The 27,763-nt window shown below is 43.5% G+C and overlaps 2 protein-coding genes across 2 annotated transcripts in view; both read left to right on the forward strand.

Moving 5' to 3' along the window:
• LOC121542518 overlaps nucleotides 1-13,447 on the forward strand; it is a 15,438-nt gene extending 1,991 nt beyond the window's left edge. Inside the window, exons 2-5 of the mRNA XM_041851912.1 lie at nucleotides 9,051-9,242; nucleotides 9,532-9,688; nucleotides 11,902-12,084; nucleotides 12,243-13,447. Coding sequence (XP_041707846.1) covers nucleotides 9,051-9,242; nucleotides 9,532-9,688; nucleotides 11,902-12,084; nucleotides 12,243-12,519 — 809 coding nt within the window. The 3' untranslated portion in view covers nucleotides 12,520-13,447. The remainder of the gene's footprint in view (nucleotides 1-9,050; nucleotides 9,243-9,531; nucleotides 9,689-11,901; nucleotides 12,085-12,242) is intronic.
• A 9,822-nt stretch (nucleotides 13,448-23,269) lies between these two features.
• The window catches only part of LOC121542520 (uncharacterized protein C12orf56-like), a 38,806-nt gene continuing 34,312 nt past the window's right edge, over nucleotides 23,270-27,763 (forward strand). Inside the window, exons 1-2 of the mRNA XM_041851915.2 lie at nucleotides 23,270-23,759; nucleotides 25,624-25,801. Of these exons, the coding sequence (XP_041707849.2) occupies nucleotides 23,502-23,759; nucleotides 25,624-25,801 (436 nt within the window). The 5' untranslated portion in view covers nucleotides 23,270-23,501. The remainder of the gene's footprint in view (nucleotides 23,760-25,623; nucleotides 25,802-27,763) is intronic.

The following is a 27,763-nucleotide window of genomic DNA, read 5'->3' on the forward strand; positions in this document are numbered from 1 at the left end:
AATTACGAAATACCATAAAGATCAATGTATCAAAGTAAAATACATTTGCAAGTAGCTAGGCCGAACAGCAAGAACATTCTCAGTAACGGTTACAGAAACGTTTTACTTGCTATGACTGTGATATGTTGTTGTTTATCTACCTTAGTTGAATTCACTGGCTGTAAGTCACTCTGGATAAGAGTGTCTGCTAAATGACATAAATGTATATGAACATATGAACATACCAAAATGAACTGCAAAGCACACTGGGTATTAGTATTGGTCTTGTTTTGGGGCGAAGATCATTATAATCATACTCAGCATGCTTTGCAATTGTTCATTTTTACATTACATTTATTTTAGCAGACACTCTTATCACACCATACTGCCATCAGACTTCTGATACCAATGCAGGGTGCAGTGGTGTAAAGTACTTAAGTACAAATACTTAAAAGTACTACTTAAGTAGTTTTTGGGGGTATCTGTACTTTACTTTACTATTTATATTTTTGACTACTTTTACTTCACTACATTCCTATAGAAAATAATGTACTTTTTACTCCATACATTTTCCCTGACACCCAAAAGTACTCGTTACATTTTGAATGCTTAGCAGGACAGGAAAATGGTCCAATTCACTCACAGAGAACATCCCTGGTGATCTCTACTGCCTCTGATCCGGCATACTTGCTAAACACACATGCTTTGTTTGTAAATGATGTCTGAGTGTTGGAGTGTACCCCTGGCTATCCGTAAATAAATAAAAATACAAGAAAATGGTACCGTCTGGTTTGCTTAATGTAAGACATTTGCAATGATTTATACTTTTACTTTTACTTTGATACTTAAGTATATTTTAGCAATTACATTTACTTTTGATACTGAAGTATATTTAAAACCAAATACTCAAGTAGTGTTTTACTGGGTGAGTTTCACTTTTATTTGAGTCATTTTCTATTAAGGTATCTCTACTTTTACTCAAGTTTGACAATTGGGTACTTTTTCCACCACTGGCAAAGTGAAAAGGGGCCACAAAATTGTAAACCGCTTACATTTTTCTTACAGAGAAGTATTTTGAAAATACAAATTACAGCTCTCGAAAGTACCTTGTTACAAAATATTGTACATTAGAGTGTAGTTCAGCCCAGAGGGTTAATGGACAGAGGGTTAATGGAACTGAATCTCCTGATCCATGTTCCACAGCTGAAACAATGCAGACATACTAACTAGGGAGCTCTAGCTGCTTTCAGTCTGTCCAGCAGCCTCCGCTTGCACACAACCAGCCCTCTTATTACTGTTCACTGCATGGTCACAAGACCTGAGCTATGTTTAACCAATACTTCCAGCCTCACAATGCCCATGTCCACCCCTTAACAGAGAGAGAGAGGGAGAGGTTGAGTGAGGAAAGTAGAGAAGACAAATTTCGTTCTCGAGATAAAGTTATCGGCAGTTATTGTTAGAGGGAAAGTGCAGCACCTGGAACACCATCTCTCCTCTCGTCCCTCCATTCGTTCATAAAATAACAGAGAGAGAGAGAGAGCAAGGGAGAGCGAGATACACACATCAAGGGCTCTCATCTAAAACTCAATGAAGACTCAGATAAATAGAGAGTTCTACAGTGAAGGAGGGCAGCACCTTGTTTCCACTCATCCCTGTCATTCCTCTATCCTTATATCACCCAACTTGTGGTACAGGGAGTGTTAAGGGGATTAGATCATTAGTCGTGTCAGGGAGTAGCGGAGAGAGACCACAGGAATAGACCGCTGCTACCTCACACTCTGATGGAGAGAGAGGGATGAGAGCGAGAGAGAGAGAGAGAGAGAGAGAGAGAGCACAGTCAGCCTATGACGTCGGTCAGTGTGGGAGTTGGAAGGTTTACTACAGAGAGATATCCCTGACAGAGAGAGAGAGAGAGAGAGAGAGAGAGAGAGAGAGAGAGAAAGAGAGAGAGAGAGAGAGAGAGAGAGAGAGAGAGAGAGAGAGAGAGAGAGAGAGAGAGAGAGAGAGAGAGAGAGAGAGAGAGAGAGAGAGAGAGAGAGAGAGAGAGGGAGAGGAGAGAGAGAGAGAGAGAGAGAGAGAGAGAGAGAGAGAGAGAGAGAGAAATAGGAGAGATAGAGGGGTGAGAAAAAGTGAGAGAGAATGCAAAAATAAACAAGAAGGCAGTTTGTTTAGCAGAAGGCTGACTGTCCAAAACAAAAGACAATTGATCACAGGCTAATCAGGTGGTTTAGCCTCCCTCCCTGCATGTATTAGAGGGTCAATAGGGGTTACTCAGCTTTAGGGTTGCATACCCACATGAAAAAAATATTGCAGTTTACTATAGAATACTACAGTACTTACACATTGTAGTATCCCTCGATCATGTGTAATACTTACTATAGAATGTTGTAGTATTATGTAGAATACTACAGTAAATACTGCAGTATTATCCACAAAACAAACATCACAACACAGAAATAACATAACATTACAACTCAGCATCAATACTGCTCTCTGCTGGATCGCTTGTTTATTTGTTTATTGGTACATTCGGATCCCCATTAGCTTTTGTAGAAGCAGCATGAAAAAATACTACAGTAATATCTGCAAAAACACTGCTGTATACTACAGTCTGCAAGAAACACTACAATAAATACTATAGTATTTATACCATAGTATACTGTAGTATTTTTGTATGTGGGAAATCCTGGTAACTTTCCCAAAAATCCAGAAATCCTGTTTGAAGGATTCCGCATTACCTGCTTATTCCCCTCTGTTTAGGAAATCTTCCAACCAGGATTTCTGGAAAACTTGGGAATTTTGGGAAAGTTAGCGGAATTATGCAACCCTAATTCAGATGGAGGGATGATGCAATGATAGAGAAAAATTAGGTGTGGAGGATGAAGTGATAATACCTATATTATAGAGGTTGTGGCCTCTGGAGTATGTAATATGCCAGGTGGTCCAGCAGCCTTATCTGCCTTGCTGCAGGGCAACTCAGGGAGTATATGGTCAGTAGTGAAGCAGCTCCGAGCGAAGAGTGTGTGTGTGTATATGTGTGTGTGTGTGTGTGTGTGTGTGTGTGTGTGTATGAGAGAGAGAGAGAGAGAGAGAGAGAGAGAGAGAGAGAGAGAGAGAGAGAGAGAGAGAGAGAGAGAGAGAGAGAGAGAGAGAGAGAGAGAGAGAGAGAGAGAGAGTGTGTGTGAGTGTGAGAGTGTGTGTGAGTGTGAGTGTTTTTGTGTGTGGATGAATCTTTAATGGTGGGCCTAATCTTTATTTAATCAGGCCCTATTCTGAGCGCCTATCTGTCAGGACCCTGAGGGGGAGAAAGAGAGAGGGAGAGAGGGATAGAGGGAACACCAAGAAGAGAGAAGAATGAGGCAGTTGTTATGTTGTGAGAGTCAGGTTGCCAGGTTGGTTGCTGGCAGCCCACAGTATTGCCATACCAGCTAAGCCCTGTGAATGGCGGCCCACTGGAGATAAGCTGATCAGAATGAGACAGACCCAACATTGACCCAGTAGCCAAACCCAGCAGTCTAACACAACAATAGAAATACTCTAATGGCAGTCCAAAGTCCACTCCACAAGATATTAAAGTGGAAGGGGCATTTTCTGAGCTGCGCAGGGAACATCCCAATAACACATTGAGCTGTAGGCATACTGATATAGACTTCAGCTCAGTTGGCTAACACAGTCTTTAGTTGTGCAGACAACCCGGGTTCAATACTGGTCTGTCACGGTGTGTGTGTGTGTGTGTGTGTGTGTGTGTGTGTGTGTGTGTGTGTGTGTGTTGCGAGAGGAGGGGAGGCATATGTCTTAGGGGCTGCATTTTTTATTAAACTCCTCTATGATGACTCAGGTCTAAGCTCGGCTAGTGAATATGCGTGTGCATGATTTTGTGTGTGTGTATGTTTCTGTGTCTGTGTGTTTGTGTGTATCAGGGCATGAATATATGCAAGCAGATGCTGCATGATGATGCAGATTTAGTCCTACATTGGACTCAGTAGGGAAAATTAACTGCTGTGGACCCTCTGCATGCATGTCTGTCATATTGTTATTCATATGTTTGTTTGTCTTGGCTTCTGTGCAGTGTGTGTGTGTGTGTGTGTGTGTGTGTGTGTTTGAGAAAAGAGAGCAAGAGAGTAAAGCCCTAGTGCAGTAGTATCAACATCCTTCATCCCCTCGTGGCTAGCTAGCTCTCTCTCTCTGTCTCTGTCTCTGTCTCTGTCTCTGTCTCTCTCTCTCTCTCTCTGTCTTTCTCTCTCTCTCTCTTGCTCTCTATCTTTTAGCCCCCCCCTCTCTCTCTGCACTGCTGCAGAACAAAATTCCTCCCCTCTGTCATATCTAATCAGCAGACAGCAGCCTGCGTGCTTCCAGGGTCTTAGAGCACTAATAACATCACAAGACAGGAATAACATCACAACACAGAAATAACATTACATTACAACTCAGCATCAGTACTGCTCTCTGCTGGATCGATTGTTTATTGTTCATTCGGATCTCCATTAGCTTTTGCCGAAACAGCAACTATTCTTCCTGGGGTCCACAAAAAAACATAAAACATGACAAGTAGCAAAACACTGATACACTAGCTAGGTTTTCATCTAATTGGTGACAGATTTTCTTGCAAATATTCTAAAATCCGCATAAAAACAACATGCGCATTTTCCCGCAAGAGATGGGTTTCCATCAAATGGACTTGTTGTGGATTAAATGTTGTGCGTGATGACGTAGGGAACATAAAAATAACTTTTGCCGTAAAATTCCCATGTACCGAATAAAGAATATTATTTCAATGGGTTTCCATCGCATTTTCAAAAATGTGCGTTATATAGCGAATGTGCCCACTCTGGTCTTGGCACATGCGCTTTAGTCAACAGCTCGCAGATAGAGCTCGCAGATACAGCCTACTACATGATGAGATTATTATGGACAGAAGAGCGAGATTATTTGTATTTGTCAAACGGCAGCCAAACATCGATCATCTTGTCACCAGAATAAGACCCTCAATATTTATTGGAAAGGAACATCAAGCTCATCACCTTGCACTTTCACCACCCTGTGAAGTTCATCATAACTTATTTTATCTGTAGCCTAATAAACTGCATGCTTTCCCGAGTCGTAGTGGGAGGACCACACAACATATCATAGCATGACTCCCAAGTTCCCTTCGATATTATGGTTATATTATCAATATTTGCGCATAAAGGCCTTTCCACCGCCATTTCTCGCATAATTAATTTTACACACACAAAAATATGTTAAATTGTAGTGTCGAGTTAAATTGTTGCTAATAATGCTGTAACAAAGGAGTCCGCTTATACTGAACTTTGATCACAAGTTGTATTCATATCACAAGATTTCAGCATAAGTTTACAGGTGTCCAGATCACCAGGAGAGCAGTGGTTCCCAAATTGCAATGTCTGCTCTAACCTCTTCTTCGTTTAAACTCAGTATATATAATCTTCCCCAAAATATGGGTGGCTCCCTCTACTGTCCAATCCCCTGTCTACAACACACAGACTTCTCTGTCCTATCCGGGGTGTCACACTAAAACAATTCCCTCTGACACTAAATAAACATCCTCTCAGGTTCCACTTAAAAACATTAGCAAAGTCATAATCTTAATACACTACACCACCTTGTCTTGCGTATTTAGTTTTGTCGACATTTGGAAAGTTTACGGACAATTTTGCTGTTTCCATCAGGCCTGACATTTTTTATCCGACGTACTTTACTTGCATAAAAATGTTGGATGGAAACCTGGTTACTGATAGACAAGAACAGTCCCACAAATTTAAAATACAACGATATACAAACGATTCAACTAAAGAACAATGTGTGTGTAGATTGTGTGTGTTAGAGAGTGATAGTTTGTCTGCGTGTGCGAGTCATTTCACAGTCCCTATTGTGCCATGAGCTGTTGTTTTTTGCTGGTGTTTTGAGCCAGCTGCAGCTTTGCTAGGTCTTTCTTTGCTGCACTTGACCATATTACCGGACAGAGCCTGAACAACTAGTACAGTTCATTTTTTTGTCAAAAACGGAGAACATCTTTTTACAACAGATATACCTCTCACCATCTTCAAGACGACTTTGTCAATATGTTTGACCATAATACTGTAATTGACCATACAATGTTACACCTAGGAGTTTAGCTTCCTCAACTTGCTCAATGGTCACACCCTTTATGAACAACTCCTGTTGAGGTTTAGGTCTTAGAGAATGTTTTGAACCAAATACAATGCTTTTAGATATATTTAAGACCAGTTTATTATTAATCAAATCAAATCAAATGTATTGGTCACATACACATGGTTAGCAGATGTTATTGCGAGTGTAGCGAAATGCTTGTGCTACTAGTTCTGACAGTTCAGTAATATCTAGCAAGTAATATCTAACAGTTCCACAACAAATATCTAATACACACAAATCTAAGTAAAGGAATGGAATAAGAATATATAAATATATGGATGAGCAATGTCATTGTCAGTGCAGGATAGGCTAAGATGCAATAGATAGTATAGAATACAGTATATATATATATATATATATATATATATATATATATATATATATATGAGACGAGTAATGCAAGATATGTAAATATTATTAAAGTGGCATTATTAAAGTGACTAGTGTTCCATTTATTAAAGTGGCCAGTGATTTTCAAGTCTGTATGTGGGCAGCAGCGCCTCTGTGCTAGTGATGGCTGTTTAACAGTCTGATGGCCTTGAGATAGAAGCTGTTTTTCAGTCTCTCGGTCCCAGCTTTGATGCACCTGTACTGACCTCGCCTTCTGGATGATAGCGGGGTGAACAGGCAGTGGCTCGGGTGGTAGTTGTCCTTGATTATCTTTTTGGCCTTCCTGTGACATCGGGCGCTGTAGGTGTCTTGGAGGGCAGGTAGTTTGCCCCCGGTGATGCATTATGCAGACCGCACCACCCTCTGGAGAGCCCTGCGGTTGTGGCGGTGTAGTTGCCGTAGCAGGCGGTGATACAGCCCGAAAGGATGCTATCAATTGTGCATCTGTAAAAGTTTGTGAGAGTTTTAGGTGACAGACCAAATTTCTTCAGCCTCCTGAGATTGTTGCGCTTTCTTCACCACACTGTCTGTATGGGTGAACCATTTCAGTTTGTCAGTGATATGTACACCGAGGAACTTAAAACTTTCCACCTTCTCCACTGCTGTCCCGTCGATGTGGATAGGGGGGTATTCCCTCTGCTGTTTCCTGAAGTCCACGATCATCTCCTTTGTTTTGTTTACGTTGAGTGAGAGGTTATTTTCCTGACACCACACTCCGAGAGCCCTCACCTCCTCCCTGTAGGCTGTCTCATCGTTGTTGGTAATCAAGCCTACTACTGTTGTGTCGTCTGCAAACTTGATCATTGAGTTGGAGGCGTGCATGGCTACGGAGTCATGGGTGAACAGGGAGTACACAAGGTTGCTGAGCACACACCCATGTGGGGCCCCAGTGTTGAGGATCAGTGAAGTGGATATGTTGTTTCCTACCTACACCAACTGGGGGCGGCCCGTCAGGAAGTCCAGGACCCAATTTCACAGGGTGGGGTTGAGACCCAGGGCCTCAAGCTTAATGATGAGCTTGGAGGGTAATATGGTGTTAAATGCTGAGCTATAGTCAATGAACAGCATTCTTACATAGGTATTCCTCTTGTCCAGATGGGATAGGGCAGTATGCAGTGTGATGGCGATTGCATCGTCTGTGGATCTATTGGGGCGGTAAGCAAATTGAAGTGGGTCTAGGGTGACAGGTAAGGTGGAGGTGATATGATCCTTGACTAGTCTCTCAAAGCACGTAATGATGACAGAAGTGAGTGCTACCGGGCGATAGTCATTTAGTTCAGTTACCTTTGCTTTCTTGGGTACAGGAACAATGGTGGCCATCTTGAAGCATGTGGGGACAGCAGACTGGGATAGAGAGAGATTGAATATCATGTCTGCGCATGCTCTGAGGACGCGGCTAGGAATGCCGTCTGGGCCGGCAGCCTTGCGAGGGTTAAAACATTTAAATGTCTTACTCACGTCGGCCACAGAGAAGGAAAGCCCACAGTTCTTGGTAGCTGGCCGCGTCAGTGGCACTGTGTTATCCTCAAAGCGGGAAAATAACTTGTTTAGCTTGTCTGGCAGCAAGCCGTCGGTGTCCACGACGTGGCTGGTTTTCCTATTGTAGTCCGTGATTGTCTGTAAACCCTGCCACATACGTCTCGAGTCTGAGCCATTGAATTGCGACTCCGCATTGTCTCGATATTGACGTTTTGCCTGTTTGATTGCCTTGCGGAGGGAACGACCATTCTGTTTGTATTCTGCCATATTCCCCGTCACCTTGCCATGGTTAAATGCGGTGGTTGTGCTTTCAGTTTTTCGCGAATGCTGCCATCTATCCACGGTTTCTGGTTAGGGTAAGTTTTAATAGTCACAGTGGGTACGACATCTCCTATACACTTCCTTATAAACCCACTCACTGAATCAGCGTATAAGTCTATATTATTCTCAGAGGCTACCTGGAACATATAGCAGTCCGTGGGATCAAAACAATCTTCAAGCGTGGATTCCGATTGGTCAGACCAGCGGTCACCCATTCTGATACTGACTGTAACTCCTTATTTCGAATTCCAGTGAGATCACTGGCTTTGGGTGCTGACATGTAGAGTGTGGAATCATCCGCATACATAGTAATTCTAGCTTCATATAAGACCAGTGGAAAATCACTTGTAAAAATAGAGAAGAGTAATGGCCCAAGGCAACTGCCCTGAGGGACACCGCACTATACATATCTGATGTTAGAGGAGCTTCCATTGAAGAACACTCTGTGGGTTCTATTGTGTATTTACAGAGAATTGCCTCCTTTAAACATCTATTTTCCTCAATCTCTTTCTCTCTCTGCCCTCTTTCTATAAACAGCTAATTAAACTGTGTTACATTTAGATTAAGCATTAGATTTAACACCTCTTGAGAGTTTACACCTTATGCTAGATATGAATCAGTAATAAATTAGAATCCAAATATTATAAACACTTTCCCTTGTTCTGCTTTTGTAATTCTCATATTCACTCTCTATCTCCCTCTCTCCCCAGGTCTGGTGTGTGTGTCCGTGCTGCCCCCGAGGCGCGGGTCATTCTATGTGGAGCATGGGACGGGGGTGTCGGTGGGTACAGTGCTGGCCTTCTGGTGCAGGGAGGGCTACCAGCTGGTGGGCAGTGATAAGATCTCCTGCAGCGTCCGGGCAGGCAAACCCCAGTGGAGCAACTTCCTGCCAGTCTGTGAGGGTGAGATAACACAGCTGGTCCAATCCCTAGCTAGCCCTTTAGCTCCCAGCCTCTTCTCCTATTTTGTGCCCATTTCTCCTAGCTCCTACCCTCCTTCCCTAGCTCCCTTCTCCTATCTGTTACACATTTCTCCTACCCTCCTTTCCTAGCTCCCTATTCCTAGCTCCCACCCCTGCAGTGATCACAGATCGTAAAAAGTATATCTGAAGCGACATGATAGGTGAAAGTAATTTGGCACAGACTCAGTACTGAACTGAATTGACTTGCCCTTGATCTGTCCTCCCCTCAGCCATCCCTAGGCCAGAGGACCGGGGTCTGCGTGTGGCCGTGTTGGCCTCTGTGGTCAGTGGCATCGTCATCCTGGCCATGTCTCTCTCCTTCATCATCTGCTGCCTGCAGGAACGCACTGGGAAGGACAGGGGCACCAGGAGGGATGTCAGGAGCAGGTACACACAAACACACACCCACATGCATTCACAGACACAAGCAAGCACACACACACACACACACAAACACAAATCACATATCACATTACAGTCGAGAAGGATTCAAACATTTCATACAGTGAGGGAAAAAAGTATTTGATCCCCTGCTGATTTTGTACGTTTGCCCACTGACAAAGAAATGATCAGTCTATAATTTTAATGGTAGGTTTATTTGAACAGTGAGAGACAGAATAACAACAAAAAATCCAGAAAAACGCATGTCAAAAATGTTATAAATTGATTTGCATTTTAATGAGGGAAATAAGTATTTGACCCCCTCTCAATCAGAAAGATTTCTGGCTCCCAGGTGTCTTTTATACAGGTAATGAGCTGAGATTAGGAACACACTCTTAAAGGGAGTGCTCCCAATCTCAGTTTGTTACCTGTATAAAAGACACCTGTCCACAGAAGCAATCAATCAATCAGACTCCAAACTCTCCACCATGGCCAAGACCAAAGAGCTCTCCAAGAATGTCAGGGACAAGATTGTAGACCTACACAAGGCTGGAATGGGCTACAAGACCATCGCCAAGCAGCTTGGTGAGAAGGTGACAACAGTTGGTGCGATTATTCGCAAATGGAAGAAACACAAAATAACTGTCAATCTCCCTCGGCCTGGGGCTCCATGCAAGATCTCACCTCGTGGAGTTGCAATGATCATGTAAATGGTGAGGAATCAGCCCAGAACTACACGGGAGGATCTTGTCAATGATCTCAAGGCAGCTGGGACCCTAGTCACCAAGAAAACAATTGGTAACACATTACGCCGTGAAGCACTGAAATCCTGCAGCGCCCGCAAGGTCCCCCTGCTCATGAAAGCACATATACAGGCCCGTCTGAAGTTTGCCAATGAACATCTGAATGATTCAGAGGAGAACTGGGTGAAAGTCTTGTGGTCAGATGAGACCAAAATCGAGCTCTTTGGCATCAACTCAACTCGCCATGTTTGGAGGAAGGAGGAATGCTGCCTATGACCCCAAGAACACCATCCCCACCGTCAAACATGGAGGTGGAAACATTATGCTTTGGGGGTATTTTTCTGCTAAGGGGACAGGACAACTTCACCGCATCAAAGGGACGATGGACGGGGCCATGTACCGTCAAATCTTGGGTGAGAACCTCCTTCCCTCAGCTGGGGCATTGAAAATGGGTCGTGGATGGGTATTCCAGCATGACAATGACCCAAAACACACGGCCAAGGCAACAAAGGAGTGGCTCAAGAAGAAGCACATTAAGGTCCTGGAGTGGCCGAGCCAGTCTCCAGACCTTAATCCCATAGAAAATCTGTGGAGGGAGCTGAAGGTTCGAGTTGCCAAACGTCAGCCTCGAAACCTTAATTACTTGGAGAAGATCTGCAAAGAGGAGTGGGACAAAATCCCTCCTGAGATGTGTGCAAACCTGGTGGCCAACTACAAGAAACGTCTGACCTCTGTGATTGCCAACAAGGGTTTTGCCACCAAGTACTAAGTCATGTTTTGCAGAGGGGTCAAATACTTATTTCCCTCATTAAAATGCAAATCAATTTATAACATTTTTGACATGCGTTTTTCTGGATTTTTTTGTTGTTATTCTGTCTCTCACTGTTCAAATAAACCTACCATTAAAATTATAGACTGATCATGTCTTTGTCACTGGGCAAACGTACAAAATCAGCAGGGGATCAAATACTTTTTTCCCTCACTGTAGGTCATGGATATAATTAATGGACACTTATGGGTACAGAAAGCACCTTCTTATCCATACAGCAAGGCTGCCCATGACCGCTGACACAGAGCAGTACCTCGCTAGATGCTTTGCCTTTATGCGATGCAGGCCTGCATTCTGAAGGCACGTACTGTCAGCCTGGCCGAGACTCTCAAATATCAGCACTACAAGTTTGCACTGATAAGCAAGGCTGTTCAGGGATGACATGAAGGGCTGGTATTCCAGCAACTTGTCAACAAAGGCCTGCTCGATGTAGGAGTCAAAAGAGCAACCCACTTCCAAAATGAGCACCTCCCTCTGGCCTCCCCCCACAACAACAATATCTGGCATATTTGGTATATAAGAAAACACATCAACGTCTCACACACACACACACACACACACACACACACACACACATTTCGAAACTATTCCGGAAAGAGGAGACAGAGGTGATATTGATGGAGATGATAATAACCACCTCTCTCCAGGCGTAGAGACACGCAGCCTTCTCGGCATAGTGAGTGCTGGCTGGAGAGAGAGGAGGGGGACTGTGACACGTTCCCCCCTCCTAAGATCTTCCACCTGTCCCAGCAGCCGGACCTCCGGCTGGCTGCAGAGAGCCCTGTTTACCTGGGGGGCATGGCTGGCTTCGACAACCGTGGATACCAGAGGTGAGAACCTGAGATCTACTGTATGAACCTAAACGTGTTGTAAATATCAATAGAATCCTGCTACTATATGCACCTTTTATAGACATCTAATATATTGGTTTCTAGAGAAATGTTGTTTCCACTGATTCTAAGGTCTCTCTCTCTCTCTCTCGCTCTAGGAGTCAGGAGAGCCTACCGAAGGCCCCTCTCCCTGGTCTGTTCCGGGCGGAGAGTCAGATGATCTACCCCCACGTGGTGCTCCAGAGAGTCCCCACCCCCACCGCCCCTACGGCCCCTACAGCCCCTGTCTACCTCCACAACATGCCCTCCAACTCTACCTGCAGCGCTGGAGGTGCTCCCTCCCAGCCACACCATATGCCCCCATACCCTACCCCGCAGTATCCTATCCACAACTCCACCCCTCAGCGAGTTCCATGGCAAATGCAGCCCCATTGAACTGTTACTGTCCCCTCTCTCTCTCCCTCTCTGGAGGTCAAGGAGGAAAGATCAAATAACACATTCTTCCCTAATAAGTGCACTACTTTTGAGCAGAGCCCTATGCAGCTAACCTTATACAAGCTTTGGTCAAAAGTAGTGCACTACATAGGGAATAAGGTGTGATTTGTGATTTGAGACCATCCCTCAGACCCCTGTGAGCGAGATGCTTCTACTACTGCAAGGATGGATAGATGGGACACGTGTTACTGTACATACTGTATTATACGGACAGACAGACAGACCAGAGGGTCTTTTCCAGCACTTTCTGACTCCTCACCTTTCTACTGTTTTTGTGTATCTCTACACTCCAGAGGAGGTTTTTGTATCTCTACCATTCTCCCTGTGTCTCCTGTCAAGACATTTGGTCATTTTGTGGTGTCCTCCATTTTCACAAGAGCTTACTTCCTATTAGTCAAAGTCACCCTCAGACCGGGCCTATCAGGACACATTTAGTTGAAGTCCACTTGTTGATGTCACTGACTGAAGACTTTGAGATGTTGTTTGGCGGTGGTCGCCAAAGTCGCCACCGACCAAAGAAGAGAATGGACTTAGCTAAGGAAAGTGGATACAGAAATCATCCCCAATACCATGTATGGGTGTATAATATATTATTCTTAAAGGTCATGAACAGTCAAAACCATGTTTTTCATGAAATGTGATGTTATTTGGATGAAACCAGATCAAGGTATGATGACCAAAGTATGAAAAATTACTGTTTCTTCTACATTGATTAAGTTTGATCATAAAGTTACTGGTCCCCTCCCCCGTATCAAACAATTGGAATTGGGAGGCGGGATTATGAAGGGGATAGGTTGACACCCTAACGCTCTCATTTTAATACACCAATGGTAACATGATATTCTTTTACCTAATTTAAATAAGTACCGTCTTGTAACCAACATCGGAGAAGGCGTGTTTGCAGAGGGGTGTGGTTTATATAGCTAGATAGCTACTCTACTAGTGTTAGCTAGTCACTGGCTAGCTAGGTCTTCAGCAAGTGTGGAACTAAAGGGGAGGAAGGGTCGTTCAAAACTTTGACGTCAACACATCAGTCAGTGCTGCTGTGAACCACAGCACCAGAGACATTTCAAACAGGAGATGTACAGTGGGGGAAAAAAAGTATTTAGTCAGCCACCAATTTTGCAAGTTCTCCCACTTAAAAAGATGAGAGAGGCCTGTAATTTTCATCATAGGTACACGTCAACTATGACAGACAAAATTAGATTTTTTTTCCAGAAAATCACATTGTAGGATTTTTAATGAATTTATTTGCAAATTATGGTGGAAAATAAGTATTTGGTCAATAACAAAAGTTTCTCAATACTTTGTTATATACCCTTTGTTGGCAATGACACAGGTCAAACGTTTTCTGTAAGTCTTCACAAGGTTTTCACACACTGTTGCTGGTATTTTGGCCCATTCCTCCATGCAGATCTCCTCTAGAGCAGTGATGTTTTGGGGCTGTCGCTGGGCAACACGGACTTTCAACTCCCTCCAAAGATTTTCTATGGGGTTGAGATCTGGAGACTGGCTAGGCCACTCCAGGACCTTGAAATGCTTCTTACGAAGCCACTCCTTCGTTGCCCGGGCGGTGTGTTTGGGATCATTGTCATGCTGAAAGACCCAGCCACGTTTAATCTTCAATGCCCTTGCTGATGGAAGGAGGTTTTCACTCAAAATCTCACGATACATGGCCCCATTCATTCTTTCCTTTACACGGATCAGTCATCCTGGTCCCTTTGCAGAAAAACAGCCCCAAAGCATGTTGTTTCCACCCCCATGCTTCACAGTAGGTATGGTGTTCTTTGGATGCAACTCAGCATTCTTTGTCCTCCAAACACGACGAGTTGAGTTTTTACCAAAAAGTTATATTTTGGTTTCATCTGACCATATGACATTCTCCCAATCCTCTTCTGGATCATCCAAATGCACTCTAGCAAACTTCAGACGGGCCTGGACATGTACTGGCTTAAGCAGGGGGACATGTCTGGCACTGCAGGATTTGAGTCCCTGGCGGCGTAGTGTGTTACTGATGGTAGGCTTTGTTACTTTGGTCCCAGCTCTCTGCAGGTCATTCACTAGGTCCCCCCGTGTGATTCTGGGATTTTTGCTCACCGTTCTTGTGATCATTTTGACCCCACGGGGTGAGATCTTGCGTGGAGCCCCAAATCGAGGGAGATTATCAGTGGTCTTGTATGTCTTCCATTTCCTAATAATTGCTCCCACAGTTGATTTCTTCAAACCAAGCTGCTTACCTATTGCAGATTCAGTCTTCCCAGCCTGGTGCTGGTCTACAATTTTGTTTCTGGTGTCCTTTGACAGCTCTTTGGTCTTGGCCATAGTGGAGTTTGGAGTGTGACTGTTTGAGGTTGTGGACAGGTGTCTTTTATACTGATAACAAGTTCAAACAGGTGACATTAATACAGGTAACGAGTGGAGGACAGAGGAGCCTCTTAAAGAAGAAGTTACAGGTCTGTGAGAGCCAGAAATCTTGCTTGTTTGTAGGTGACCAAATACTTATTTTCCACCATAATTTGCAAATAAATTCATTAAAAATCCTACAATGTGATTTTCTGGAGAAAAAAAATCTCAATTTGTCTGTCATAGTTGACGTGTATCTATGATGAAAATGACAGGCCTCTCTCATCTTTTTAAGTGGGAGAACTTGCACAATTGGTGGCTGACTAAATACTTTTTTCCCCCACTGTATATATATATATATATATCAAAAATATATATATCATTGATGCAATTTTAATGTTGTTTGAGTTGCTTTGTGTATCACCAAATTTGCTTGAGGTGATTTTACTGCAATACTGCTCATTGCATCCAAGTTTCTTGACATAGGCATTTCAAAGAGCTCTCAGTCAAGGCGATCTCATTAATATAAGCTCCCTGCCCACTCAGCCTGTCTTTTCAAACTTCCTGGTAAAAAGTATAATTTTCCAAAAATGTTAGCATTTCTATCCCAAAATAATATAGTGGGTGATATTTTTGTCACTCCAAAGGCTATTATTACATGGGAATCAGAATGACTGTTCAGGACCTTTAATGATGTCAGAAGGCATTTCAGCAAAGTTCATCCATTATTTTCCCCCATTTGTTCTAAGGCTTGGACTAAAACTTTGGAGAGCTCCTTTCCTGTGGTTGAAGTCTTTGTCGTGGGTTTTTCTACAGTGGTAGGAGACTTGGAACAGTCACACCAACTAACCTCACTTTATGGATTTTACTGACAGGCTGGCAATAGCAATTGTAAGAACCCTGTACTGATTATTCCCACAATATGTTTGTATGAAAAATGGTTTCTACCTGAAAACGGATTAAATAGATTTTTGTTTAGTTGAATGTAATGTTCTGAGAGTATTTTTGTCTCCACATGACCCCTATTTCCGTAGCAATGTGCCGTAGCCATCAACTGTCATCTCTGCACTCTCCAGCAGGGGGAGACCTTTCACAGCAGATCACTCCCATAGCAAACGCTGACATGCTCTGAACCAGCATTTCACTCTGTCCTGGGGACCCCAAAGTGTGCATGTTTTGGTTTTTGCCCTAGCACAACACACAGCTGATTCAAATAATCAAAGCTTGATGATGAATTGATTGTATGAATCAGCTGTGTAGTGCTAGGCCAAAAAACAAAATGTGCACCACTTGGGGTCCCCAGGACATAGTTTGAGGAACGATGTTCTGAACAATATTCTGTATAATGATGGGTGAAATGTGAACAGTAGCTATATCCATTAATAGGTCAATAAAGACAAAGGGAGATTATAAACATAGATATTGCAACTATCAAAAAAACAATGTTGGATTTAAGCTACAGTATGTAGTTTGAACCTCACACTCAAACATCTCTGTCTGGCTAAGGTAGCTGATTTAGAATGCACATGTAGATGGTAGCCTTAACGACAGGTAGAGTTTACTTTAATATGTCTCCAACAGGCAAATGCTATATCTCAATCTACCTATGAAACATGACAGACAGGACAAAGTTTGGTTTACTATTTGCATTGAAGCATGGAAAAATCACAAACCTGCTCATTTGGTTTCTGTTAATCAACACTAATGTTCTGTGTATGTGTATGTGTGCGTGTGTGTGGGTATGTTTGTGTGTGTGTGTGTATGTGTGTGTCGCTCAGGAGATACAGTACCAGTCAAAAGTTTGACACACCTACTCATTCAAGGGTTTTTCTTTATTTTTACAATTTTCTACATTGTAGAATAATAGTGAAGACATCAAAACTATGAAATAACACATATGGAATCATGTAGTAACCAAAAAAGTGTTAAACAAATCAAAATATGTTTTATATTCTAGAGTCTTCAAAGTAGCCACCCTTTGCCTTGATGACAGCTTTGCACACTCTTGGCATTCTCTCAACCAGCTTCATGAAGAATGCTTTTCCAACAGTCTTGAAGGAGTTCCCACATATGCTGAGCACTTGTTGGCTGCTTTTCCTTCACTCTGCGGTCCAACTCATCCCAAACCATCTCAATTGGGTTGAGGTCGGGTGATTGTGGAGGCCAGGTCATCTGATGCAGCACTCCATCACTCTCCTTCTTGGTCAAATAGCCCTTACACAGCCTGGAGGTGTGTTTTGGGCCATTGTCCTGTAGAAAAACAAATCATAGGCCCACTAAGCGCAAACCAGATGGGATGGCATATCGCTGCAGAATGCTGTGGTAGCCATGCTGGTTAAGTGTGCCTTGAATTCTAAATAAATCACAGACAGTGTCACCAGCAAAGCACCCCCACACCATCACACCTCCTCCTCCATGCTTCATGGTGGGAACCACACATGCGGGGATCATCCATTCACCTACTCTACGTCTCACAAAGACACGGCGATTGGAACCAAAAATCTCAAATTTGGACTCATCAGACCAAAGAACAGATTTCCACCGGTCTAATTTCCATTGCTCGTGTTTCTTGGCCCAAGCAAATCTCTTCTTCTTATTGGTGTCCTTTAGTAGTGGTTTCTTTGCAGCAATTCGACTATGAAGGCCTGATTCACACAGTCTCCTATGAACAGTTGATGTTGAGATGTGTCTGTTACTTGAACTCTGTGAAGCATTTATTTGGGCTGCAATCTGATGTGCAGTTAACTCTAATGAACTCTGGGTCTTCCTTTCCTGTGGCGGTCCTCATGAGAGCCAGTTTCATCATAGCGCTTGATGGTTTTTGCGACTGCACTTGAAAAAACTTTCAAAGTTCTTGAAATGTCCCGTATTGTCTGACCTTCATGTCTTAAAGTAATGATGGACTGTCGTTTCTCTTTGCTTATTTGAGCTGTTCTTGCCATATTATGGACTTGGTCTTTTACCATGTAGGGCTATCTTCTGTGTACCCCCCTACCTTGTCACAACACAACTGATTGGCTCAAACGCATTAAGAAGGAAAGAAATTCCTCAAATTAACTTTTAACAAGGCACAACTGTTAATTGAAATGCATTCCAGTTGACTACCTCATGAAGCTGGTTGAGAGAATGCCAAGAGTGTGCAAAGCTGTCATCAAGGCAAAGGGTGGCTTTTTGAAGAATCTCAAATATAAAATATATTTTGATTTGTTCAGCACTTGTTTGGTTACTACATGATTATTCTACAATGTAGAACATAGTAAAAATAAAGAAAACCCCTTGAATGAGTAGGTGTGTCCAAACATTTGACTGGTACTGTACATTAGTGTCACGCCCTGGCTCTGGGGACTCTTAAATGTTGAGCCAGGGTGTGGATTTTCATTGTTTAGTTTTCTATGTTTTTGTTCTAGATCGTTTAGATCTATGTTGGCCAGGGTGGTTCCCAATCAGAGGCAGCTGTAGCTCGTTGTCTCTGATTGGGGACCATACTTAGGCAGCCTGTTTTGCACCAGTTATTGTGGGATCTTGTTCCGTAAGGTTTGTTTTGGTGTTAACCTAGGACTTCACGTATCGTTTGTTGTTTTTGTCGTGTGTTCAGTTCATTAAATAAAATGTACATTATCACGCTGCGCCTTGGTCCGCTTCATCCAGTAACGATCGTGACAATTAGGCTATACACACCTTAGAATTCTGGCCAGTGGTAAAGAGGAGTGATAGACCTGTGAAGCCTCTGCAGGAGATGAAGAGATAAAAGTGAGAAAATAGTAATCATTTATTAAACTTTTATAGCGCTTTTCATTACAATCTCAAAGCGCTTTAAGCAACAGCAAAATAAGATCTGCTGATGCAGTTATGAAAAACAAATAGTTCATGGACGATTATGGCAGGCAGGGTAGTTAATTCATGGATTGAGCAGTCAGCGCCAGGAGGAGAGCTAGAGTAGAGGCAGTTTGGAGATGAAATGGAGGGGGGTCACATCCAGGGGGTTTCAGACTGGTCCAGAGCTGTTTATCAGGGCACCCTGGCCCTTGCCATCTCAGTAGTAGTCTCTGAAGACTCCATGGGTAGAACTCCCCCACTACCGATGTGTAGCAGCACCCACCTGATAGAGAAGAAAGGAGGCTTGATAGAGGAAGGCGAGAGAGAGAGAGAGAGAGAGAGAGAGAGAGAGAGAGAGAGAGAGAGAGAGAGAGAGAGAGAGAGAGAGAGAGAGAGAGAGAGAGAGAGAGAGAGAGAGAGAGAGAGAGAGAGAGAGAGAGAGAGAATCACTAAAACAATACAGAAATACACTACGGAAAAAGAAGGAACAGCATGTCAGAAATCAGCTCAATGTAATTGAAGAATCCATAGACTCTAACCACTTCTGAGAAAATTGTAAAACACTAAACAAACAACAACACGAAGCGCTATCTATCCAAAATGGAGATGTATGGGTAAACCTCTTCTCCAATCTTTTTGGCCCTATAACAAAGAACAAACAGCAAAAAAATATACTTGATCAAATGCAAATCTTAGAATCAACTATTAAAGACTACCAGAACCCACTGGATTCTCCAATTACATTGAATGAACTACAGGACAAAATACAAACCCTCCAACCCAAAAAGGCCTGTGGTGTTGATGGTATCCTCAATGAAATGATAAAATATACAGACCACAAATTCCAATTGGCTATACTTAAACTCTTTAGCATCATCCTTAGCTGTGGCATCTTCCCCAATATTTGGAACCAAGGACTGATCACCCCAATCCACAGTGGAGACAAATTTGACCCCAATAACTACCGTGGGATATGCGTCAACAGCAACCTTCGGAAAATCCTCTGCATTATCATTAACAGCAGACTAGTTCCATTTCCTCAGTGAAAACAATGTACTGAGCAAATGTCAAATTGGCTTTTTACCAAATTACCGTACGACAGACCATGTATTCACCCTGCACACACTAATTGACAAACAAAGAAACCAAAACAAAGGCAAAGTCTTCTCATGCTTTGTTGATTTCAAAAAAGCTTTTGACTCAATTTGGCATGAGGGTCTGCTATACAAATTGATGGAAAGTGGGGTTGGGGGAAAAACATATGACCTTATAAAATCCATGTACACAAACAACAAGTGTGCGGTTAAAATTGGCAAAAAACACACACATTTCTTTCCACAGGGCCGTGGGGTGAGACAAGGATGCAGTTTAAGCCCCACCCTCTTCAACATATATATCAACGAATTGGCGAGGGCACTAGAACAGTCTGCAGCACCCAGCCTCATCCTACTAGAATATGAAGTCAAATGTCTACTGTTTGCTGATGATCTGGTGCTTCTGTCACCAACCAAGGAGGTCCTACAGCAGCACTTAGATATTCTGCACAGATTCTGTCAGACCTGGGCCCTGACAGTAAATCTCAGTAAGACAAAAATAATGGTGTTTCAAAAAAAGTCCAGTTTCCAGGACCACAAATACAAATTCCATCTAGACACTGTTGCCCTAGAGCACACAAAAAACTATACATACCTCGGCCTAAACATCAGCGCCACAGGTAACTTCCACAAAGCTGTGAACAATCTGAGAGACAAGGCAAGAAGGGCCTTCTATGCCATCAAAAGGAACATAACATTTGACATACCAATTAGGATCTGGCAAAAAATACTTGAATCAGTTATAGAACCCATTGCCCTTATGGTTGTGAGGTCTGGGGTCCGCTCACCAACCAAGAATTCACAAAATGGGATAAACACCAAATTGAGACTCTGCATGCAGAATTCTGCAAAAATATCCTCTGTGTACAACGAAAAACACCAAATAAAGAGCAGAATTAGGCCGATACCCGCTAATTATCAAAATCCAGAAAAGAGCTGTTAAATTCTATAACCACTTAAAAGGAAGCGATTCCCAAACTTTCCATAACAAAGCCATCACCTACAGAGCGATGAACTTGGAGAAGAGTCCCCTAAGTAAGCTGGTCCTGGGGCTCTGTTCACAAACACAAACAGACCCCACAGAGCCCCAGAACAACAACAACAACAACACAATTAGACCCAACCAAATCATGAGAAAACAAAAAGAGAATTACTTGACACATTGGAAAGAATTAACAAAAAAACTGAGCAAACTAGAATGCTATTTGGCTCTAAACAGATAGTTCACAGTAGTAGAATACCTGACCACTGTGACTGACCCAAACTTAAGGAACGCTTTGACTATGTACAGACTCAGTGAGCATAGCCTTGCTATTGAGAAAGGCCGCCGTAGGCAGACCTGGCTCTCAAGAGAAGACAGGCTATGTGCACACTGCCCACAAAATGAGGTGGAAACTGAGTTGCACTTCCTAACCTCCTGCCAAATGTATGACCATATTAGAGACACGTATTTCCCTCAGATTACAGAGATCCACAAAGAATTCGAAAACAAACCCATTTTCGATAAACTCCCTTATCTACTGGGTGAAAAACCACAGTGTGCCATCACAGCAGCAAGATTTGTGACCTGTTGCCACAAGAAAAGGGCAACCAGTGAAGAACAAACACCATTGTAAATACAACCCATTTTTATGTTTATTTATTTTCCCATTTGTACTTTAACTATTTGCACAGTGATACAACACTGTATATATACATAATATGACATTTGAAATGTCTTTATTATTTTGGAACTTATGAGTGTAATGTTTACTGTTAATATCTATTGTTTATTTCACTTTTGTTTACTATCTACTTCACTTGCTTTGGCAATGTTAACATACGTTTCCCATGCCAATAAAGCCCTTACATTGAATTGAATTGAATTGAATTGAATTGAGAGAGGAGAGAGAGAGAGAGAGAGAGAGAGAGAGAGAGAGAGAGAGAGAGAGAGAGAGAGAGAGAGAGAGAGAGAGAGAGAGAGAGAGAGAGAGAGAGAGAGAGAGAGAGACTAAGCTACTGAGAGGTGTTCAGCCACTGAGAGCAGGAGGATTGGCACAATGATGCTTGAAGCTACAGTCATGTTCTGGTCCTGGCAAACTAGCCTCAACTCTTCTACTACTCCAACTATCTCAACTACAACCGAAGAGGAACGTCAACATGGACTAGATAGGATCCGATAGGAATGACATTTATGGACCTCAGAGAACATATGGATGGCGGTTGAGATCGTCATCATGTTGACTGGTCTTCTAGCCGACGCTGCTCTGCTGTGGGTGCAGCTAAAGGGAGGGAAGGCTCCGTCTGCATCTAAGGTATGTCTGTCTACCGTCCCAGTCTCTCTGCGTCACCTGACACTTAGTTTTGTACTAACTTCTTTTGAAGGTTTTGAAGGTTTTACTTGTGATGATCATGCTACATGGTTGTTTTACCCATAGAAATAGATTCTAAATATATTATATTTATATGGATTTACCGTTCCCAGATTGATACGCTTGTCGTATATGGCTCTGTAGTAGGCTATAGATTACTAAATTGTGTACTGTGACTCTCAGGTTCTCAATGACTAACCTGTGTACTGTGATTGTGTGGTGCTTGTTGACTAACACCTGTAACTGTCTCAAATTCGGGGTCTGAACCTGACTCTTCTGGACCTGCTCTACCTTCTCGTGAAGCCCATACCCGTTTACACCAACTTCATCAGTAGCCCAGGGCCCCTCTTTTTCTGCAGGCGAGGCCATTACCCTCCTCAACCTGGTGGGCTGCCCCACCCTCCTGGCCTGCATGTGTGTGGAGCTCTACCCTGCTGCAACCCAACCCATCCTCTACCTGCATCTGGGGAAGTGGGAGTACCGGGTGGCAGTCTGCGGTCTGGTTGGTGCCATCACCCTGAGTCTGGTCAACGTCACGGGATTCACGGAACTCGATGACCTCCCGTCGCTCACCGCTGTCATCTCCGTCCTCTTCCTGCTGAAGCTGGGCTGTCTAGGGAGCGTGGTCTGGGCGCAATGGAAAGCGGTATGTTTTTTTTTTTCAACTACTATTCACTACTATGCAAATAAAGTCAAATCTGCCCTTTCTCAAATGACAACTAATGAATTATCTTTCTGCCACCTGTTTGTTCACGCTGTCACTCACCCACCATATTTCTCTTCTAGATGAAAATCATTATCTTATCCATTAGGTGGCGCTATATGAACACAATAATCAATTAACCGTAGGAAGGAGTCTTAACTTTCGCTCTCACGTACCTGTAAATGCACTGATGTCAATAGGGGGGCAAATCCCCTCCTATCCCTCTTCCCTGTGAGGTAACATTATACCTGAGAGCCGCTGCGGCTACACTGAGCTCTAAATACAGTAACGTAGGTACGAGCAGAAGTGGCAGGCTGTCAACCAATCAGCGAAGGGCTTTATATATGAAGCCTAGAACAACTCAGGAGGACAGGCGCTCGGGTGGTATGCAAGCGACCAGAGCGACGCTTTCTTAACGATCAAGCCATGGATGTAATATCAACTAGGTTACTTTATCCCGTGGTGTGTAGCATTGCTATCTCAACTCACAGAGAGTGGAAGTAGCTCTAAAACTCTAGTGAACACAGATCAAGGAAAGCGCGTCTCTTCTCTCTGTTCGTGTTTCTCTGATGCCAGTGGCAGGTGAGCTCCGTTGGTGCCTGGGCCGTGCCCAATATGCCCATGGCTATGACGGGCGCGGGAGGCTTGCAGTGCAGGCGCAACAGTAAACTAGACTCCTTTCTCAAGAGGAACACCGAGCGCGGAGTGTATGAGCGGATCCGCGCCTATGAACCGTGCGTGGTGGTCTCGGAGAGGGTGAATAAGGTGTTCATGCATGTAGTTCTCAGTGATGAGTGTGTGTACCTGGCCGAGTACCCGCCGCGCACCCTCACAACAGCGGTCGACTTCAGGCACATCCGTGACATCGAGCTGGTAAGGACTGTCTAGAGACTGGGCTAGAGTTATGATAGTGTTGGGACATAAATACAATGTTGTAATATAGTGTAATGCAAACATTCAAAACTTTAGTGACTTGTACGACTTGCCTTTATGCATAATATATATTTTTATTGGCCAAATGACAAACCATTCTTGTTTGACTTGACTTGTTTGATCACCCACACACACACACACACACACACACACACACACACACACCCTCACTAATGGAATATTCAGATGGTGGTCTCACCGCACATGCACGCACGCAGATACACGCACACACCACACGCGCGCGCACACACACACACACACACACACACACACACACACACACACACAAACACACACATACACACTCACACACACACAGGAATTATTCCTGATTCCTGATTATCTACTGAACATACTGTATGTCATTTGACCCATTCTCTAACTCTCTATTATCTCTCTGTTTGACCTTTGTGTAATTAGTGTCCGGTCCTGTCTGCCCTCCCTACCGGCCTGGGCCTGGGCTAAGTATAGTGACAGGACGCTGTGCTGCTGATCCTGTCATGTTAAGCGCTATTTAACTGCTTATTGCAGATACGGTGGCTCTGATAGCCTGACCTATTGATAGCCTGGACAGAGGCAAGCACGATAACCATGAACACAGGCTGAGGAGACCCGAAGGGACCTCTCTACCACACAGTGTGAGGATCAGATCATATTAGACAGCAATGTAGCCTGAGTAGCAGTCTGTTTTGTGGTATTATTCCAAATCCTTGTCACTCATTGGGCGAGATCGTTTTGCATTGGCCTGTGCCCAGAGGGTGGAGATTACACTTCAGGACCAATAGAATGGTTTAAAATGATCAAACTCCGCCCAGCCGGGGCACCGGGTGATACAAAATGAACTTGCCCATTGTCATGCCAAACATTTGCGTTATAGCCCTCAGGCCAGAGAATATGGGCCCTTAGCTTCAAAAATATGTGTGGTGTACGTTCCTCTTTTTTTTATCAAGGAGAGGTGTTGTGCTATAAAAATGTGTGACTAACGTGTAAACATGTGGGAGAGAGCAGAAGCACATGGAAATTGGAATAGAATACAATAATAGACAGCCTCTAGGTTATAGGTCAAGGGTTAGGGCCAGGAGTTTTTCCTCACCATAGCACTTCATCAGAAAAAAACTCTGGGCGCTTTACTTTTAGTGACTGTAGGCCTAAAATAAGTGACTGCAGGCACAAAATAAGCTGGAAATGATATAAGCGTGGTAAATTTGTGTTACTACCAGGGCATTATCACCTTATGTCACTGTTTCCAGTTTACCAGTTTATCCTGTCTACAGGCAATGCTTTTCGATTTAGCTTACCCTGCCCCTTTCTCCCAGTATAGTCTCCCAGTACAGAAAGAGAGAGATAGTACGTGTGTTTGTGTGTGTGCGTGTGCATGCCCATGTGTTTTTGTGTGTGGGTGTGTGTGTTTCTTTGTGTGTGTGACAGTCAGTCAGTAATCATAGTAAGCTGTTTCCTGTGGCAGAGCCAAGAGGAGCAAAGCTTCAGCCAGCCAGTGCAGCTGGGAGACTGTCCCTATACTGTCTCCAGATATTGTTCCCAAATAGTGTCCTCATTTACTTTCCCCAGAGACAGTTCAGATTCACAGACTGGTTCAGATTCACAGACTGGTTCAGATTCACAGACTGATTCAGATTCAGATGTAGCCTACTGTCCTCGCATGTCATCAAAGCTCCGAAGGACCTTACAGAAACATAAATGCTTAAACAAAGTTTTAATGAGTGATCACTTCTCTGATCACTTCTGTCACTGGTTCTGCTAAAAATAAGACAGCAGTATTCTAAACTCAGGTCCTGCTTTCCAGGTCAATGATCTACCAGAGTTCCTCAGTGGCCGGGACCGGGAGCGCTCGCAGCACATTCGTGTGGTCTACGCCACTTCAAAGCCTTCTGGGAAGAAAATTGGGCTGCTCAGAGGAGAACCTCACCTTCCTCCCGTCCCCTCTACTCGCCAACACTGGCCCATCTCCCCCTCCATGGAAGGTAAAGAACAACATATTTCTCTCTTTTCTTCTCTTCTCACTCTCTCTCTCTCTCTCTCTCTCTCTCTCTCTCTCTCTCTCTCTCTCTCTCTCTCTCTCTCTCTCTCTCTCTCTCTCTCTCTCTCTCTCTCTCTCTCTCTCTCTCTCTCTCTCTCTCTCTCTCTCTGAATCAGGGTATGACAGAATCAGATCCTGTTACACTGTAAAGGGGTTGCTGTGATTTTGACAGTAACTTACAGGCAGCTCAGTGGCAAGTAAAATGTCATTTAACAGTACACCTACTGTAATATACTTGGTAATGAGACACAGTACAATACAATACAATTGACTGTATTATACTGTAAAAAAGTGCTACCGTAATCGGAATGAATGAATAAATGGATGAATGAATGAAATTCATTGAGGGTAGAGGTTTGTATTTAACTGTAGAGTCGTTCCAGCATCTCATATTGTTCTGAAATCGCTTCCGTAGATAGAAATAAATAAGATTAGCATTCCTGCAACATTATTTTGTTGAAATATAATTTGATCTCTGAGAAATTAACCCTATACACTCGTGGGAATTGGCCTATATGGATAGGGGTAAATTGACATGTTTCTTATAGAATAAATATGAAAAGCATAACCAATTGAAAGGGAACAGTTTGGAGATAATGGGAAAATTATTAGACCAAATGTGAGTACACAACAGTTCACCTGACACAAGACTGAATCCAACCATTACACTGTTGATTTTATGTGCATTTTACATTTACTGTACTTTTCGCCTCATTTGTTGATAACGAAATCTAAAAATACTCTGGATACATTCAGTGACATAAGACTTTTTCTGGGAAATGTGGGATAGGTGCAACATAAGACAATAAAATTACAAGGATTTGAGTGAGAGGACTAACTGGTGTCTCCAAGTGGCCACACACCTCTCCAAAGTATGCACAGTTCCTAAGAGTCTTCAACTTGAGCTCTCCTTGCTGTGCCGTTGAGGAACTAGAGCAAGCACACTTGTAGTTGTTTTGTTTGGAACACAACCCTGCATCCCCGCCATCACACAATTACTGTTGTCGTTTACGCAATCCAAAAACGGTGGCCATGATTTGAAAGCTTGTTCTATTGCCAACATGACTAGCTAAGTTTGAAAATATGATTACATTTACATTTACATTTTAGTCATTTAGCAGACGCTCTTATCAGAGCGACTTACAGGAGCAATTAGGGTTAAGTGCCTTGCTCAAGGGCACATTTACGTCATTTAGCAGACGCTCTTAACCAGAGCGACTACAAATTGGTGCATTCACCCTATAGCCAGTGGGATTTACAATTAGACTTTTTTTTTTTTTTTTTTTTTTTGGGGGGTAGAAGGATTACTTTATCCTATCCCAGGTGTTCCTTAAAGAGGTGGGGTTTCAAATGTCTCCGGAAGGTGGTGAGTGACTCCGCTGTCCTGGCGTCGTGAGGGAGCTTGTTCCACCATTGGGGTGCCAGAGCAGCGAACAGTTTTGACTGGGCTGAGCGGGAACTATGCTTCCGCAGAGGAAGGGAAGCCAGCAGGCCAGAGGTGGATGAACGCAATGCCCTCGTTTGGGTGTAGGGACTGATCAGAGCCTGAAGGTACGGAGGTGCCGTTCCCCTCACTGCTCCATAGGCAAGCACCATGGTCTTGTAACGGATGCGCAGTTTCAACTGGAAGCCAGTGGAGTGTGCGGAGGAGGGGGTGACGTGAGAGAACTTGGGAAGGTTGAACACCAGACGGGCTGCGGCATTCTGGATGAGTTGTAGGGGTTTAATGGCACAGGCAGGGAGCCCAGCCAACAGCGAGTTGCAGTAATCCAGACGGGAGATGACAAGTGCCTGGATTAGGACCTGTGCCGCTTCCTGTGTAAGGCAGGGTCGTACTCTCCGAATGTTGTAGAGCATGAACCTGCAGGATCGGGTCACCGCCTTGATGTTAGCGGAGAACGACAGG

The sequence above is a fragment of the Coregonus clupeaformis genome, unplaced genomic scaffold, assembly GCF_020615455.1.
Source record: "Coregonus clupeaformis isolate EN_2021a unplaced genomic scaffold, ASM2061545v1 scaf0025, whole genome shotgun sequence".
Classification (NCBI taxonomy): Eukaryota; Metazoa; Chordata; class Actinopteri; order Salmoniformes; family Salmonidae; genus Coregonus; species Coregonus clupeaformis.